The sequence below is a fragment of the Camelus bactrianus genome, chromosome 23, assembly GCF_048773025.1.
Source record: "Camelus bactrianus isolate YW-2024 breed Bactrian camel chromosome 23, ASM4877302v1, whole genome shotgun sequence".
NCBI classification, from domain to species: Eukaryota; Metazoa; Chordata; class Mammalia; order Artiodactyla; family Camelidae; genus Camelus; species Camelus bactrianus.
This window is the reverse complement of record NC_133561.1, coordinates 731,351-748,886: the sequence shown is the minus strand read 5'-3', so window position 1 is coordinate 748,886 and position 17,536 is coordinate 731,351. Positions and strand designations below refer to the sequence as shown.

Genomic DNA, 17,536 nt, shown 5'->3' with positions numbered 1-17,536 from the left:
GTAAAACTGACCACAACCGCCACAATCCAATGGTGCAGAAATGCTTAATTCATTTGGAGCGCACGGTGCTACAGCCAGGCTCCTTCCAGAAGGCAGGGGAAGGGCCACAGGGGTGGAAGCTAAATGAGGTGGGCTTGTGGGAGAGGAGGGTGGGGGTGTGCTCTGCTCAGACCAGCCAGCAGGGCGGGGAGAGGCCAGTGTCGCTGGATCCCTGACCGCAGGGGCCTGGAGAGCAAGGATCTGAGATGCAGGGTCATTATTAAACCTGAGTCTCCGGTCAGCACTTCCTGGAGTGAGCTCCCCACCACCCACCAACATGCCCAGATTCGAGGAGCACTGCCCCTTCTGCACGGCACCCACAAGTTCGGGATGTCCCTCAGGACAGGGTCTGGCTTCCATTTGCTTGACCCATTGTTTCCAGAACTCGTTTGACCACAGAACCCTTCCCCACGTGACACCACCCTAGGGAGTGTCGGAGCCGCCCGCTGCAGGGAACATGGGACCACACACTGCAGGGCACTGTTCCCACATGGGACCTTGGGGACCTTAGAGGCTGGAGCTCCAGGCAGGGTGCGGTCACAGGACCTGGTCCCGCCTGTGCGCATGTGCGTGCACACTCTCGGACACACATGCACTCACACAGAAACACTCAAATACGTGTGCACATGCATATGGGCACTCACACACACACACACACACACACACACACAGAGGCAGTGGATGGAGAAGGCTTCATCGGGCTGAAGATGAGGAAGCCTGAGTTCTAGTGCCAGGTCTCACCTCTGCAGAGAACTGAGCCACGACCACTCGATGCTGGCCTATCCCGCACACGTACTCCCTCCCGTCCCCCACGCAGCCAGGTGGGCCTGCCTCGTGTCCTGCCTGCTAGAGGCCCCGGCACCCCCCACTGCAGGCCAGCTGCGCCCTGGGGCCCTGTGCTCCAGGGGACACTGGGGAGCAGCACCCTCAGGTTTCCCGCCTCTCCTTCAGCGTCTCAAAGATCTGCTTCACTGTGTCCCAATCACCTTGGACCCCGCCTTTACTCTCTGCCCCTGGCTGCTGTTCCATCTCTGTCCCTGCGTGTGTGTGCATGCTGTGTGGACCGCATGTGACCAGTGAGGGCTGTGTGTGTGCATGCTGTGTGGACACACGTGACCGGAGTGGGCAGAACCCAGGCTTGCATCTCACATCCCCAACACCAGGCTCGTCAGCACCAGGAGTGAGCGGGTGGCGGTCAGATCACAGCATCCCACGGACTTTGAGGAGGTGCTGGGAAGTGGCCCTTACTCTGGGACGATCGTGTAGTCAAAAGCACTTGAATCTGGCTGTTCTCCCCCTTCTGTGATGTGCTGAGCACCAGAGGCACTAACAGGAACCTGACTCCACTCCCTTCTGTGGGTCCCTCGGTCATACTGTCGGTTCTGGGGGGTGGGTGGAGACATTCTGATCTGAGCCCTGGTCAGAGGAGGGTCCTGAGGCCAAAGAGAGCTGGGCCCCAGACTGGGCAGGTACTGGTGAGGAGCCGGGATCCGGTCGCCTGGAGGCACGCCCCGTGCCCTGGGGGCTCCCCTCTCTCCTCGGGGTGGGAACGCCCAAGGAGTTCCCAGCGCGACAGCAGCAAGCCAAGGTCTCTGGTCTCCCTGCGCCCGAACTTCTAGGCGAGTCCCCTGTCCATGTTCCGTGTCGGGTGGAGCTTAGAGAGGGAGGCTTGGTTGTGGAGCAAACACCTGCTCTGCACTTCTGTCTCAGAAGTCCCCACTGCCTCCCGTCTCCGGAGCGGAGCCTGACGGCTTTCCCGGAATCTGCTTTCTTCCAGCTCCGAAGCTCCTTCAACAAAGCCTTCAGCATAAAGAAGGGACCCAAGTCGGCATCCTCGTACTCGGACATCGAGGAGATCGCCACACCTGACTCCTCGGCCCCCTCATCCCCCAAACTGCAGCACGCGTCCACCGAGACCGCCTCGCCCTCCATCAAGTCCTCCGCCTCGTCCTCCGCGGGCACCGAGGCCCCCGAGTAGGTGCTCCGCCCGCTGCCCCCCCCCCCCGCCAGCCGCACCCGCGGGCCTCGGCGTCCAACGCCCCGCACGTGCCGCACCACCGGCCTGAGTCTCCCTTCCTTCCAGGGGCCCTGCTCACCCGGCCCCCCACGCCCGGCTGTTCCACACCAGCGAGGAGGGGGAGCCAGAGAAGAAGGAGGTCTCGGAGCTGCGCTCCGAGCTGTGGGAGAAGGAGATGAAGCTCACAGACATCCGCCTGGAGGCCCTCAACTCTGCCCACCAGCTGGACCAGCTGCGGGAGACCATGCACAACATGCAGGTGGGCGTCCGGGCGAGGGCATCTGGGCGGGGGTGGGGGCGCGGGCGGGGCCGTCGGGGCGGGGCGCGGGCGGGGCAGCTGGGGTCCAGACCGGCTCCATCCCACCGAACTTCCCTGCCGTTCTCGCCACAGCTGGAGGTGGACCTGCTGAAGGCTGAGAATGACCGGCTAAAGGTCGCCCCCGGTCCCCCGGCGGGCTCCACTCCGGGGCAGGTCCCGGGGTCATCTGTCCTGCTATCCCCTCGCCGCTCCCTGGGCCTCGCGCTCACCCATCCCTTCGGCCCAAGTCTCGCAGACACAGGTACCTACTGGGAGAAGGGCCTGGTCGGGGAGAGAGAGGGAAGAGGCTCGCCTCCCACTGCTCAGGGGCATCTTCCTCGGGTCGGGGGGTAACAGGGTCGCCCCAGGCCGATGCCGGGGCCCTGAGACACCAAGACCAGCTGTGGTCCTTGTCCCGTAACCGCTGTTCAGGTTTGGGCTCTGTTTCTCCTTTGTGGTAAATGAGACTTGTTTGGAAAGGACAGCGGCAGGGAGATGTAGGGAAGCCTGTGGGCGCCCCTAAAACCAGCGTCCCCCCCAGACCTGTCACCCATGGATGGCGTCAGCACTGGTGGTCCGCGGGAGGATGTGAGTCTGCGCGTGGTGGTGAGGATGCCGCCCCAGCACATCATCAAAGGGGTGAGCAGCTCGGGCGCGGTGATGCTGCCGTCTTCACCCAGGAGTCTGGCTCCCAGGACCCCCTGGAGAACCCACTCCAGCCCTCGGCTCTCCCTTCCTTGGAGGCGTCTGCCCCGGGCTCACCTGCGTCTGCCTTGGCCTCACAGGACTTGAAGCAGCAGGAGTTCTTCCTGGGATGCAGCAAGGTCAGCGGGAAGGTCGACTGGAAGATGCTGGACGAAGCTGTCTTCCAGGTGTTCCAGGTAACGGCGCGCCTCGCAGAGGCTGCTCATCCCCCACGGGCTCCAGGCTCTCTGGGGAAGCCTGGAGAACACTGAGTCTGCGACACACCTCCCGCCTCCACCCGCTTCCGCTCCCTCCAGCACCGGCCTCCTCGGGGTTGCCGCAGGGGTGAGTGCATCCTCTCGGAGGCCGTCTCCACCGGCTCCCTCTACTCCCCCCTCCCCGGCAGGACTACATCTCTAAGATGGACCCGGCCTCCACGCTGGGCCTGAGCACTGAGTCCATCCACGGCTACAGTGTCAGCCATGTGAAGCGGCTCCTGGACACGGAGCCCCCGGAGCTGCCCCCCTGCCGCCGAGGGGTCAACAACATAGCCGTCTCCCTCAAAGGTCAGTCCTCGCCTCTGGGTGCCGAGATAGGGGCGGGAGGACAGTGAGACGGTCCATCACGCGTTCATTCACCAAGAACAGGTTCAAAGCCACAGCGTGAAGGTCACTGGGAGACAGACGATGAGTGAGACCAGCCCTGGCTTGTTGCGGGACACGGTTATTCACAGGGGCGTTTCTGCCCAGCCTGGGCGTCCCCTCCACCCGTGCCCACACTCACAGCCTTCCCCTCGTTTCCAGAGCGGGGCCTGGGGACCCCTGAGGGCCGCTGGGTGAGAGGGACGGCCCTGGGGCCCTGGCCCGGGCTCACTCTCTCTCCGGGGCTCAGGTCTGAAGGAGAAGTGCGTGGACAGCCTGGTGTTCGAGACGCTCATCCCCAAGCCCATGATGCAGCACTACATCGGCCTCCTGCTCAAGCACCGGCGCCTCGTCCTCTCCGGCCCCAGCGGGACTGGCAAGACCTACCTGACCAACCGCTTGGCCGAGTACCTGGTGGAGCGCTCAGGCCGCGAGGTCACCGAGGGCATCGTCAGCACCTTCAACATGCACCAGCAGTCCTGCAAGGTGGCCGCACCCCTCCTGCCGCCCCTCGCCTCGCCTCTGCCGCGACCTCCCTGCCGTGCCCCCTGCCGCGGCCTCGTCTGCCTTCCCTCGGTTCTGCACGCACCCCGTGCCTCCAGCCCCGTCCCTGCAGTGGCCGCTGCCCAGACCCTGCCACTCACTCCCTGCAGTGGCCGCTGCCCAGACCCTGCCACTCGCTCTCAGCACACTCCCTGCCCACCTTGTCGGTGCCCCCTGCTCTTTCCTTTTCGTCCCTCGCCGTTCTTTCCAGGATTCCGCTCCACTTGGGGGATTTGTGGGGGGAGGCACTGAGAACTGAGTGTCCCATCTTGTGCCGTCTGTCCACTGCCACGTCCCCCTGAGCTCACTCGCACACCGTGCGGTGGCTTCAGGCCCGCACCCCCTCGCCCCCGCCCCGGGAGGCGTGTCCATCCAGGGTGGTCCATGGAACCCACCGTGAGAATCCGTTCAGTAAAAGCGCGTGTCCCCCACCCTTGGAGAATTTGGGGGATGCTGCTTAAGGAGGCTACCTCGGGCCCTCAGGCCACTGCGGAGGCGGTCCGCTCCTGCAGTCGTGCGTCCCAGTGCGCCAGGCGGGCCTCAGGGGACCCAGGGCCAGCGCGGCTTCTGCAGAGCCCTTCCTCTCAGGGCGGGTCCGGTGTGCACTGCTCCTGAGCCCTCAGCCCGCCCCTTTCACTCCAGGACCTGCAGCTGTACCTCTCCAACCTGGCCAACCAGCTTGACCGGGACACAGGGGTCGGGGACGTGCCCCTGGTGATCCTCCTGGATGACCTGAGCGAGGCGGGCTCCATCAGTGAGCTAGTCAACGGGGCCCTTACCTGCAAGTATCACAAGTGGTAAGCTGGCGTCAGGCCCAGATCTTCTGGGGCAGGGACAGGAGAGCCCCGTCCAGCCCCACCTGCGGGCTTCCCCTGGGGGCGGGGGACGTGGCAGAAGGCAGTGCTCAGACAAGCCTCTGTCTTCCCACAGCCCCTATATTATAGGTACCACGAATCAGCCTGTAAAAATGACACCCAATCACGGCTTGCACCTGAGCTTCAGGTAAGACCTGTGACCCTGGATGAGCCTCCTGACCACTCCTCAAGTCTGCGAACCAGCCCAATCCAGGACCCAGATGGAGGGAGAGTAGCCAGAGCCCTGTGGGCTGGGAGGGGCAGCAGGTTGCTGAGGTCCAGGGCCTCTGCCCGCACATCCTTGTCCTCTTCGGGGGGGGGGGGGGGTCAGAGGGTTATCTGAGGAGGATCAGGATCTGAGAGTCAGCGCTACCTGCCCAGGGCTGCAGCCGGAGCTCAGCTGGCCCCACAACCGGGGGGACAAGGCGTCCGTGGGAGGAGGGAGGAGACCCGGGCCCGCGCCCCCACCCACTCCGCACGCCTGCTGCAGGATGCTGACCTTCTCCAACAACGTGGAGCCCGCCAACGGCTTCCTAGTGCGCTACCTGAGGAGGAAGCTGCTGGAGTCGGACAGCGACGCCAACGCCAACAGGGAGGAGCTGCTGCGGGTGCTGGACTGGGTGCCCAAGCTGTGGTACCACCTGCACACCTTCCTAGAGAAGCACAGCACCTCCGACTTCCTCATCGGTGCGCCCCCACCCCCGGCGCGTGGCTCCTTCCTCCCTCGCCTCCCCGGCGCTGCCAGCGCCACGGGCCGCTGTCGGGGGGTGACCCCCTCACTTCCCCCAGTTCAAGGGGAGGAAGGGAAACAGCATTTCGGAGGGAGATGAAAGCCGCCCTCGCCCCTCCCCTCACGCCCCCTGGGAGCGTCCTTTCCGAGACTGCCGGCCAGGCAGCAGCTCCCGGGGTCTGCACAGCGGTCTCAGCTGCCCCCAGCCCTGGGCTCTCTGACCCTCTGCCCGGTGCTGGGAGTCAGAGAGGCAATGGCTGGGGAGGGGCTGTCAGCTGTCTTCACGGCCCGTCCCCCCACAGGCCCCTGCTTCTTCCTGTCCTGCCCCATCGGCATCGAAGACTTCCGCACCTGGTTCATCGACCTGTGGAACAACTCCATCATCCCCTACCTACAGGAGGGGGCCAAGGACGGCATCAAGGTGGGCCCCATCCTGACTCCCCCTGCCCAGAGGCCAGGCCGCCCCACCCAGCAAAGCAGACGCAGCTCTTCAGTGTCGGACCCCGGGCTGCTCAGGCCACAGAGGCCTCCTTAGGGACAGGCGCTGGACAGACCGGTCACCCAGGGCTGAACGCCCCTGCCCCTGGGGCCACATGTCCAGTCCAAGGCCCTCTGGCCCTCCCCTAAACTCAGACCGCTCTCGAGGGCTCAGAGCCAATGGAGAAATAACCGAGCAGAGAAGGAAGGAAAGCCTATTATAGCCTTAGCTCAGTACCAGCTACTAATAAAAATGTTACTTGGGCCAAGTTACCGCACCTTTTAAATATTCTCGCATGTAAAAAAGGAGGTAATATAATTTCTGCCCTGCTTGAATCATTGGGGGCGTTTGAAGGCAAATGAAATATGTGAAAACATTGTAAAAAGTGACAATATGAACTTTGTGCAAAAGGAAGATGTCACTTTTTTAAACCTCCTCGGTCTTCTCACCTGTAAAGGAGGCATGGTCACACTGACGTCCGCCCCGCTGTCAGAAGCCAGATTCCGTGACCTCACCCGCGGGTCTGTGCTGCATGTGAAGTCATGTGTCACTGTGACAGGTGCCTCCTGGAGACACCGGAGGTTCCTGGAGAGGCTACCTAGCAGACTGACACCAGGACTCGTGGTTTCACTTACTTTTGCCTTGTCGTTAATACTTTTCCAACTTAAAAGCATTTTTATGCCGACAACGTGTTTTCAACAAAGCCAAAATTTCTTTTAAAAGGTATTATTACTAAACTGGAATAATTTCTTCCCTGAAAAGTAAAATTCCGTGGTCGCAGGATTCGTACACGTTAGGTTTAACGCAGCGTTCCAGTTTATCATCCTAAATGGTTTTGCTGACTCACCCCGATTTATTTTACCCCTTGTTGGGACACTCAGAGAAAACCCCGTGGGGACCTGAGCCTCAGGCTTTACGCTTGAGGAGGTTCACCACCCGAGACCCCGTGGACGAGCCTCTCACCTGAGGCTTCCTCCTCCGCTGATCACGTTTCTCCTTCTCTCCAGGTTCACGGGCAGAAAGCCGCCTGGGAGGACCCCGTGGAGTGGGTCCGGGACACGCTCCCCTGGCCATCAGCCCAGCAAGACCAGTCAAAGCTGTACCACCTGCCCCCACCCACCGTAGGCCCTCACAGCACTGCGTCACCCCCCGAGGACAGGACGGTCAAGGACAGCACCCCAAGTTCCCTGGACTCAGACCCTCTGGTGAGTAGAAGCTGTTTTAACATAAAAGTCAGAGGATTTCAGAACTGGACTCGCTGGGCACACCCGATGGGGCCTGGAGGCCGGGATGAGCCTGAGGCCAGCGTGACCAGCCGGTGTTCTCACCGCATGGGAGGATCCCGGCCCAGCTAAGCAGGAGCTTAGGGCTGTCTGCAGGGCGCGTGTCCCCTGGTGGAGACCGGGTCCGGGCAGAGCAGCCGGGCAGCGGACATGTTAGCACCTGCCCTCCCTACGCCTCTAGTCTGGGGGCGTCCTGCGGATCGCTGCATCCAGCGACCGTGAGAGGGCAGGGGCAGGCTGAGATACGAGACAAACCAGTGCTTGCAACCAAAAGAGCATTAACACCTAATATCCACGACGCGTCCCTCAAACTTCCAGACAGGAAAACGGGCAAAGGAAATGAACAGGCAGTGGACCAGAGGAAATGCAGAGGGCCAAGAAAACCGTCAAAAACCCCTTTGCTTCTCTACTGATCAAGGAAACGCTATTAGCACAAGGAGATGACCATCTCACGTTGGCACACGCTGTGTGTGGGTGCAGGGACTTTCCCGCCACTGGGGGGGTGTTCGTTAGCAGGACCGTTTTGGAGGAGGATTTGGCAAATGGTGTTAAAAGCTGGCCTGCCAGATCCCACGACCTTGCAGTTTTACCTTTTGAATAGGGATTTCTTCCACTTTAGTCATGATACGTTTTATTTAAATTTTGGCTTCATTGAAAACAGATGTCATCTGTGTGAAAACTGGGAGACTGTGACAGTTACATAGACAGAAGTGTGGACAGCAGGGCCAGGCGCTCTTGGCCAGAAGGGAGAGTCCCTGCTGGCAGCAGGGAGGGGAACTCAGAGGAAAACAGGCAGAAGGCAAAGGCACAGCAGGGGTCTGAGCCGCGGAGCAGCGGGTGCGGCCAGGGCAGTGGTCAGCCAGACGTTCTTTCGGCCCTTCCCGCACTCCTCCTGGGACCAGCTGGCATTGGTGCAGTGTAACCTCGAAGGCTGAGGTGGTCCTGCCCTTTGGCCGCCCCCGGGGTCACAGCGCGGCCCATCTGCCCGGACGCTCCCAGCATCTGTTCCCCGTATGCGGGCTGCACATAGAGTCAAAGCAGTCGTCGCTGCCGGTTCTGGACCCACCCCAGGCCCCCTGGGCTCCCCGCTCCACCTTCAAACCAGGATCAGACCCCTGATCTGACTTTGTATGTTTCCCTTCTGCAGGCAGGACACAAAGTCCCGACCCGCCCTCATGCGTCTTTTTGCCCCTCTGTAGATGGCCATGCTGCTGAAACTTCAAGAGGCTGCCAATTACATCGAGTCTCCGGACCGAGAAAGCATCCTGGACCCCAACCTCCAGGCAACGCTCTGAGGGCCCAGCGGCCACCACGCGGACAGCGGCACGTGGCACCAGCCGCTCGCAGCCTCCTCTCCCCTCTCTTCCTCCAGACTGCAGAGCACTGGCTCCCCAGCCACGAGGACAGGACGGGGAGGGGTGCAGGAGGGGCACTCCTGGTGCTGCACCTTCGGGGACTTCCTGGTGGGGCTGGTGGGCGGAGTCTGGGAACCGGTGTGCCCAGGCGCGTTCACTGGCCTCCTCACGGCGGGGGGAAAGATGATTCTGGGTCTTTCTCCCTGATGTCTCGTCTCGATTGCAAACTCCTGGGCTTTCTGGGGAGGGTTTCAGAAGACCTCAGACCAAACTGCAGCAGTGCTGATTCTGACAAAAGCGCTGAGGGCACAGCCCGCGTGGGGAGCCCACGGGAGGAGGAGCTCCAGGATTTCTTGTGGACCCTGCCCAACTCCGCCACCACTGCCAACAGCTCTTCCCCCAGAGATCCAGCCGGAGCCCAGAAAAAGAAGCATGTGGTTTCAAAAAGTTTAAATCAATCTATAAAGGTTTAACAGAAAGAGGAAAAGATGAAGCTGGAGAGGAAATCCGGTTCCGAGGTCGAGAGAGGGCTGCCCGCCCTGCCCTCTGGAGGACACGGGGACGCCGAGAGCCGGGATGATGCCAGCCTGGGGAGTCGCCAGCAACGGAGGTCCCGTGACAGCCTCGGAGCCGCACTGCCGCCCTGTCTCACACCCTCTGGCTTAACATGCATGACGTCAGTAAGCCCCGCTCTTTTGTTTTTTATTTTGTTTCCATTTTTCCTCCCATTTGCCTGTTTTTCTCCTTTTTTGGGTTTGTTTTTTCCCATTGCCCCACACGTCCACGAGGTGCTTGCCCTGCTCTTCCAGGGGCTGGTTTGGCTTTTCCAAGCCGTTCTTCAGAGAGTCGGGTGCCATCTGGTTGGCACCAGCTAGATACCCACCATGCTGCCATCTTTGGCATCCTGGGGGCCCTCGTGGGACGTGAGGCACTGGCTCAGCGGCAGTGGGAGGAGAGGAACCCTGACCTCCCTTCGGAGAACGCATGTGTTCCAGCTCGGAGCTCGGCGGCCAGCCTCCGGCATGAGAGTGTACCACCCCCTCTTGCTAGACCATCGGATCCGAGCTGCACCAGAGACTGGAGGAGAACTGGAAACTAGAAGCCTCCCTCTGTCTCTGGCCTGTGTGGCCCTCACTGCCCTGTCTGATGGCGGCCACCCTGCCTGACTGAATCCACACCCCTCGCTGGACCTGCTGTTTTGGAAAGTGAATGTTCGCTCGTGAGTGGCTGTCTGTGTGAGATGCTCCCAATCTGAATATAAGGCACAATGAGTTTGGCTTGGTGGCAAAGACCTGCCTTCCAAAGGGGCCCGCCTCTTGCAGAAGCTGCCCTGGAGGCCTGGCAGTCTTAGCTCCTTCCTTCGACAAGCCCTTCCTGGGCCCCTGCTGCGCACCAGTCACGCGTTAAGAAGACAGACTTGGGCCCTTCCGCTCAGTCTGGCGGGAAACGTGACCCTCCGTTAAGCACGCGCCCCCCTGCGCCTGAACCTTCAGGGCCATCCAAGAAATGAGCCGAAGCCCAGGGGCTGTGATGAGGCCCAGTGCGCTGGGGCGAAGGCTGGGACCAGTCCAGGTGGCGCCTGAAGGGCCGTGGAACCTCCCGTCCCCAGCGGCCAAGTCTACATCTGGCTGCTTCTGAAAGTCCCCGTGCGGCCAGAGCCTGGCTGCACCTCCGGCGAGGCTGACGCCTGGGGCTCCGCAGACCAGGGTGTGTGTGAGGCCTGCACCTGTGGCTGCTCCTCAGATCCCCAAGTGGCACAAGACCCTGTCAGAACCTCTGGGCATACGAACCGGGACCACTCTCCCACCAAACCCAGGAGTAGATGCCTCTGAATCTTCACATCAGAACAGTTTCATTAGGTCCCAAAGGTGGTCCAGATTGCTTCCCCAGAAGCTTCTGCATTCACCTGGGAGCTCCCAGGGAGGACTGGGCCAGAGATCACGACTGCTGCTGCGGCTCGGCCCGCGATCTGTGAGGGGCCCAGCTCAGCTGTCACTGTGCAGCTCTGCGGGGAAGAGGCCGTTTGTCCAAGGATGGTGCTGAAATCACTGCCTTAAGGCCTCTGCTGTGCAGAACGAGGAGGCTCCCATCTGGAAGGAAGGGAGGTGGGCAGGCCTCTTCCCTGCCCCGCCCTCAGCTCCAGCCACGCAGCACGGCTCCAGCTTCTACAGCCATCTTCGTCCGGTGGTCCAGCCCTTAATTCTGCTCTCCGGTGCTGCCCAGCCAGTGCCTTCGGTCGCGGCTACTTGAGAAAAAGGAAAGGGTTGTAAACCCCTTCCTCCACTCCAACTGCCTCACACTCCCCCAGAGCGATTCCTGCCTCCCTGGTAACCATGGCGACCACCGTGGGTTTCACCTGGGTCCTCTGCAGGTTGGTTCCGAAGGTCATCTCAATTCCTGGGCCCAACCGCTCTGCTGTCAGTGGACCACTGCGTTTAGCCCGGGGCTCCCATTGCTTCCCTCCCCGGGGTGTGTCCCCCTCCAGGGAGGTGGCACTGCAGCCCCAGCTTTCCCCTGGGGGCTTGGGAGCCTGTTTACAGCTGAAGCTGTGCCCTGGCTCCTGGCTGTGGGCATCAGTCGTCTCCTGAGGAATCGTGGCTGCATGGCAACTGCAGAAGGTCGGGCCCCCTCTTGGTGCTATGACCCCTCGGGACGCTCGCTCAGGCTTCTCTGAGGCTGAGGTGTGAGCTCCCTCGCTGCCCCAGAAGCACCGGCAGGAGCGGATCTGCGGCGTTCGCTCCCCCTGCACACCTGCTTTTTGGGCAAGACCACTGGGATCTCTCAGTAAAGGAAAACCGGGTCCCAGGGTTGAACTCTCAACCCCAGGCACCTTCAGAAGAGTCCGGCCTCTCTTAGGACGGGGCGTGTGCCCCCTTCCTCTCAGCCCTCAGCTCCACCCCTCACTGAAGCTGGCTAGCAGATGACCCGCTTCTCCCCCCCCACCTGCTCCCTGGGACGGCCGCGACTCCAGGAGGGCGCCCGGTGCCACCCCTCGTCTCTGGACACAGGAGACCAGCGTGTTTTGTCCAGTGTGTGTGTTCTCAGCCCCTGCCTGAGCACAAAAAATAAAGCAGTAGGTCGTTGGCGGCTCAGAGAGGACCTGATGTCTGTGTGTGTCTCTCATGAGAGCAGTTTCTTGTCGCTGTTTCCTATCTTCTGAGCTTCAGATTTTAAAAATCTCTGCTCCGTGGCAGCTCTGCGGTGCTTATCTCTGTGTGCAATTCTCCCACCAACGTCTTTCTCACGTGGTCTAAGCTCGGGGAAGCCAGAGGCTGGCAGGGAAGGATTTGCTCAAGGTCCGTGGAAAGATCCTAGCAGGAAGTCCTCCTCGGTTGGCATGCTAAGTTTTGTTTTGAATTACCAGCCTTATGACTAGTCTACCCGTGCTCCTTAAGGACTTAAGACATAACGGTGATTTTTAGTTTTTATTTCTTGCCTTCTGGTTTTCCTGGTTGGCAAGACTCCAAACGGGCCTAGTGTTACCATCGCTTCACTTCTGTCTCCCTGAGACCAGGTCACACAGTCCAGACAGATACCTGCTCAGTCTCAGGACTAGCAAGAACACTGACCATCTCCTGTCGTGTTCAGGAAGGGCGGGCAGCGGCGACTTGCTCAGCAGCACCGCGCATCGTTGCCGGGGTGGTGCCCACACACGGAAGCCCCGACCTGGTCCTGCAAACCAGGATCGCAGAGGGACCCGAGTCAGGCCTGAGGACTATTCCCTGCAAGGTGTTTGGGAGAGGAAGCCGTTCTTGTCCTGACCACACGTTTAACACAGGGTTCGAGTGCTGGAATAATCTGGATCACCAAACTTAACTTCTCATCACACTTTCTTCCTTTCCGTACTCGGGCCTTAGCTAAGCTGAAGCCAGTAAGTAAACTCCAGAATCCCCCCAGCCCTCCGGCTCCCCTAGGATGAAATGTGCTGTTCCAGAGGGTTTACCAGTAGAATGACAGTAAGTACACTCTTACGATGACCGATAACAACTGGTGAGTTATGGCCCGCAGCCCCATAAGTCAGAAAATGGTGTTAGGGACACGGTGTTCCCAGAAGGCCAAGCCTGAAGATAGTGGCCTTTGTAATCCAAGCAGCTTTATTTATTCTCGAGTCCAATCCACCCGGTCAGGGGTACCGGGGCCACCAGCTGGGCTCTCCCACTGCCAAGGCCCACGTGTGCATGCCGGCTCAGCGTGGCCTGGGAGCAAGCCCTCCAGCCACAGACCCCGGGGAAGATGGGAGAGTCCGAAGTCCAGAAGCTGCAGAAGTACCAGTACAGTTGAAAAGTAAACCTGTGTGTCCCGGGTCCTCGCAGTTCGAGGTGCCAGCTCTTTTCCTTAGGTACACCTTAGAGAGTTTTCTGTGACAGGAGTGGTCACGGAAGTAAGTGAACACTTGGTCCCTTGACTCAACTCTCTGTTCTTAAAGCAGTGATGTTTCCAGACCAGCAGTGTTGGCATCTGGGAACTGGTTAAAAATGAGATTCTCTGACCCCATCCCAGACCTACAGAATCAGAAACTGGGGAGAGAGCCGGGTGATTCTTGTTCTGACGAACCCTCTTGGTAACTCCGAGGCACCCCACAGTTTGAAATTCACTGTGTTAGGGAAGGCCAGGTATCGGAGTCTCCCCCCTGGGGCTTTAGGACCAAAAAATAAGGTCCTAGGTTATATTTCAGACTTTACCCTTATCTTCAAAGTCAGCTTTCTCCTGCTTCCTTAGGATTCTGCTTCTCCTTTTATTTCACACAGAAAGAAAAGGTATGTGTGCCTTTGGGCAGAAGGTAGGGGAATGTCCACGTCTCCTAGTTGAATACAGTCTGGAGAAAAATGTCACGGCTGTGAAATTTCTACCAAGCAGACTAGGGCTTAACAGGAGAAAGCGGTCAGGGTCTTTTCCAGGCAGCTCTTCTGCCGGAGGACTTGTGTCTACTCTGAGCCTCTTCCCGGTTAGGTAACAGGATGAGGAAAGCCTACAAATTGAATTCGTGTTTCCACGACAGCTCGTCCTCTGAGCCGCATCCCTCGCCCCTATTTGAGTTCTAAAGGGCACTGCCAGATCTGAGACCCTGTCAGAACCTCCTGCCCCAAGGCAGGCCCCCAGGCCCTGCTCCGTGGCAGTGGCAGGAGGGAGGTCAGGGCGCTTGGGCAGCAAGTCCTCGGCCTCCTCTCCTTTCCCTGCACCAGGACTTAGGACTTGGACACAGCTACTCACGGCGACAGAATCCAATCTGTATTCGAAAAATCTGAAAGGAGCTTCAATATCCTGAACTCACAGACCCCAGCGGGTGGAGCCATGGGGGAGACGAGGCGTTTACAACTGGTTTTGTGTCAAGTGTGTCTGTTTTCCCCGTGAGAGAGCCTGTGGGTGGAGGACAAAGCAACGTGCTAGCACTCGGGCCCTGAGCTCTGGAACCAAGCACTTGGAGGACGGATTAAGGCCCGAGGAAGGTGAGGGTGAGACAGTGGCACTAAAACCGCCCCTCCCCGGTCCCCTCCATTCCCCTCCTGTGGGATCTCCCTGCCTCCCTGCCGTTTCTCCAAGGCTGAAGATGCAGCTGGGAAGACCAGAGCTCCCAGACCCCAGCCGGTCTCTGGGCCACCGCTGCACAGGAGCCTCCCACTTTCTCACGTGTTTTTGTTTTTGTTTTTAACGGAACAGTTTTTTTCTTAAATGAATTCCAACCCCACTGGACTCCTTTCCTTTTCCCTCCTGCCCATCCCAGTTCAGGCAGCGCTATTCGTGGATGGAGTCCTTATATCTCAGATGCATGGCGGTTCTCAGGTGGTGGGTGGGCAGGCGTCTTTGCAACACTTTTTCTTGCATTCACTGGGCACAGACCCCCAAGCCAGGATGTATGTGTGTCTGTGTGTCTGTGTTTTATCATTTGGCCTCCCCTCTTCCAATCTACCCCCGTTTACATCATTTCACGGAGAGACTCGGCCATTGTACATAGTTGCGGTAACAATCAAGTGGAGAGCTGGGCGTCCCTCACTGGTTCGTCTGATCTAACAAACTGGTTGAAAGTGAAATCCAGGCGAGGGCCAGCGGAAGAGGCCTCCCTCCACCACCCAGGGCCCCTCCTCTGGACCTTCTGTCCGTCAGGCATGTCTCCTTCCAGCGAGATTAACCTGTTCGATGCTATTATATTTCAATAAAGTTTTTCCTGTGTTGTCCGCTGCTCTCTCTAGCTCCCTCTGTCTGGTTTCTGTCTCCATTCCTCCATCTAGAAGGTTATGTGCCAAACCCAGAGGTAAGACCCACCTCCCTGGAGATACCTGACCCTCAAACCCTAAGCAAGAGTCTCAACGCCTCTGGGGATGGGGGGTGGGGGGTCCTGCCTGCATGTGGACACAGCATCCTTTGCCAGAGGTCAGTGCTCCTGAGTCCTCCATCCACCATCACGATGTTTGCAAACATACCCCCTCTGGACTTGCCGAATTTTCTTCCAGGGGTAAAACTGAATTAACCCCTGGGAAAAGAATAGGTTCTAATGGAGTTCTGCCTCTCCTGGGCACGGAAAGAAGGAGAAGACGTCCGACTATTCCCTGCTGTGGATTTGCAGGGTCCGAGAGGCAGTCTTCTCCCGCATGAAGTTGCCCTGTAACAGGGAGGTGGCAAATGTGCTGAGAGCGCACCTCAAAATAAACAAGGAGTCATTCTTTTGGAAGAGTACTCAGATGAGGTGACTTCATCCCTGGTCGTCAGCAGCCTAGCATCCCCAGTCTCCGAACTGGGCTGGGAATTGCTAACTGGTCTTTGCCACTTGGGAGTGAGTCACAGTTCCTGGAAACCATTTTAAGGCCTTGGACCTGAACAGCTTACTAAGAATCGCCTGTTGCTACTTGCTCTGAACCTCCCATTGCAACAACCTGCAGTTCCATCCCTCCGCCACCACGTGCTGGCCACCCTGCCTTGCCCCTTAACCCCACTCAGTGATCCTGCACTTGCTCCAGTACTTAGGAGTGTCTGCACCTTGAGCCATTTCCACGACCAGCCCTGGACACCATATTAACTACTCATTCCTCCACCCCTTAAATGTCCAGCCATAATTTCTCTGCAAAAAATTTTATGACTTTCTCATCTGACAGGACTTACTCTCGAATAGTCATATGAGTACCTTGAGGGGAATCCCTTTCCCATGCAGTCTCTCTCCTGGCCAGCCGCTGCCCAACTCACTGCCCAGTCCACTTCAGATTCTTCCCCCCTCCCTTTGGATTCCCGAGGCTGGGAGATGAAGACTCACTTGGGCCAACGGTTCTTCTGTGTTAGGGGAAAAGAGGTTGGTTTAACATAGGACCTGACTCTGACCGTATGACCCTCTCCATCCACTCCCACCCCACCCTCTCCTAAAGCAGTATCTTACGCCCAAAGGATGCGTGCACGTGGAGTCACGCGTCGCGCCCGCGCCCACCCTGCCGGGGCTCAGCGGCCCGGTCCCCCGGATGGGCTCCCGCGGAGGCCGGCGCGGTTCTCGCCCCCGCGGCAGGGGGCGCTGTCTGCGGAGGCTCGGCCTCCGCCCCGCCCCTCCCGCCGCCGCCCGGCCTGTGCGCAGGCGCGGCTTCGCGGATTGGCCGCGCGCGGGAGCCGTCCGTCGGCGGGCCGGGCGCGGGGCTGGCGCGCGGCGGGGAGGAAGATGGCGGCGGCGGCGGCGGCTGGCGCGTCCTCGGGGCTGCCGGGTCCGGTGGCCCAGGGGCTGAAGGAGGCGCTGGTGGATACGCTCACCGGGATCCTGTCTCCGGTGCAGGAGGTGCGGGCGGCCGCCGAGGAGCAGATTAAGGTGCTGGAGGTGACGGAGGGTGAGTGAGGCGGGCCGCCGCGAGGGCGGCGGACCTGGGCCGCGCGGACCTCTGGGCGCGCTCCGGCCGGACACCGGGCCGGGGAGGCAGGGCCGGGGACGCGGCGGCGGAGCTCAGGGGCCGGGGCCCCGGGCGGGCGGGGCCGGGCGCGGGCGGCGGAGCGGCGGGGCCCGAAGCCGCGGAGTCTGTCGGACGTGGGGTCCTGGCCCGCGGCCGCGCCGTCGCGCTTCCCGAGGGTGAAGGCAGGTGCCTGCGCGGCCGCCCCCTCCCCGCCGCGCGCCCCTGGGTTTTCGGGGTGGCTGGCGCCCACTGAAGATCTGCGTGCGCACTTCTGTTCGGAGGAGCCCATCCTCCTTTGTCTTTGCGTCTTTGTCCCCATCCTCCTATCACAAGCGTTGAAGTGATGGAGGAAGAATCTGTCAGTTTCCTGCTGGGGGCCTTTCTCCAGGCCGAGGGTGGCCGCGCCACAGAGGACAGTCTGAGCCTGAAACGGGAGGGGGAAGAGCCTCTCGGGCTTTTTGTCACCAGTGTGTCTGGCGTGTCGGGGCTCCGCTGGAGGAACCCCAGGTTTTCAGACGCCCCCAGCTCGGCAGGACGGTACCACCACGTCTCAAACTGTCCCTGGTCTGAGCGGGCACACTCAGAGCCTTGAGCTGGCTCTCCTGCCCGACTTAGGGTTAAGACAGATCTGCCTTAAATTTAATTTTATGTTCTCCCAGCATTTGGGAGAGCTGTTGACAACTGAATTACCTGTGTTGGAAACATGTTGAGATTTGGGACTTAACGGGTTAAGGACCATTTTGAAGGCTTAGTTGTAA

General features: G+C 60.1%; 2 protein-coding genes across 11 annotated transcripts in view; both read left to right on the top strand.

The window, feature by feature from the left end:
• NAV1 (neuron navigator 1) overlaps nucleotides 1–12,021 on the top strand; it is a 203,260-nt gene extending 191,239 nt beyond the window's left edge. For all 7 annotated transcript variants that reach the window (XM_074351515.1, XM_074351514.1, XM_074351513.1 and 4 more), the window contains 13 exons: nucleotides 1,817–2,013; nucleotides 2,123–2,315; nucleotides 2,448–2,616; nucleotides 2,896–2,993; nucleotides 3,140–3,235; nucleotides 3,445–3,604; nucleotides 3,930–4,165; nucleotides 4,865–5,019; nucleotides 5,153–5,224; nucleotides 5,567–5,763; nucleotides 6,109–6,227; nucleotides 7,292–7,489; nucleotides 8,767–12,021. In XM_074351515.1, the coding sequence (XP_074207616.1) occupies nucleotides 1,817–2,013; nucleotides 2,123–2,315; nucleotides 2,448–2,616; nucleotides 2,896–2,993; nucleotides 3,140–3,235; nucleotides 3,445–3,604; nucleotides 3,930–4,165; nucleotides 4,865–5,019; nucleotides 5,153–5,224; nucleotides 5,567–5,763; nucleotides 6,109–6,227; nucleotides 7,292–7,489; nucleotides 8,767–8,862 (1,986 nt within the window). In that variant the 3' untranslated portion in view covers nucleotides 8,863–12,021. The remainder of the gene's footprint in view (nucleotides 1–1,816; nucleotides 2,014–2,122; nucleotides 2,316–2,447; nucleotides 2,617–2,895; nucleotides 2,994–3,139; nucleotides 3,236–3,444; nucleotides 3,605–3,929; nucleotides 4,166–4,864; nucleotides 5,020–5,152; nucleotides 5,225–5,566; nucleotides 5,764–6,108; nucleotides 6,228–7,291; nucleotides 7,490–8,766) is intronic.
• A 4,490-nt stretch (nucleotides 12,022–16,511) lies between these two features.
• IPO9 (importin 9) overlaps nucleotides 16,512–17,536 on the top strand; it is a 37,041-nt gene continuing 36,016 nt past the window's right edge. For 3 of the 4 annotated variants that reach the window (XM_074351504.1, XM_074351503.1, XM_074351502.1), the window contains exon 1: nucleotides 16,514–16,718. In XM_074351504.1, the coding sequence (XP_074207605.1) occupies nucleotides 16,556–16,718 (163 nt within the window). In that variant the 5' untranslated portion in view covers nucleotides 16,514–16,555. Of the gene's footprint in view, nucleotides 16,719–17,536 lie in introns of all 4 variants that reach the window. The other variant, XM_074351505.1, reaches the window with a different exon arrangement.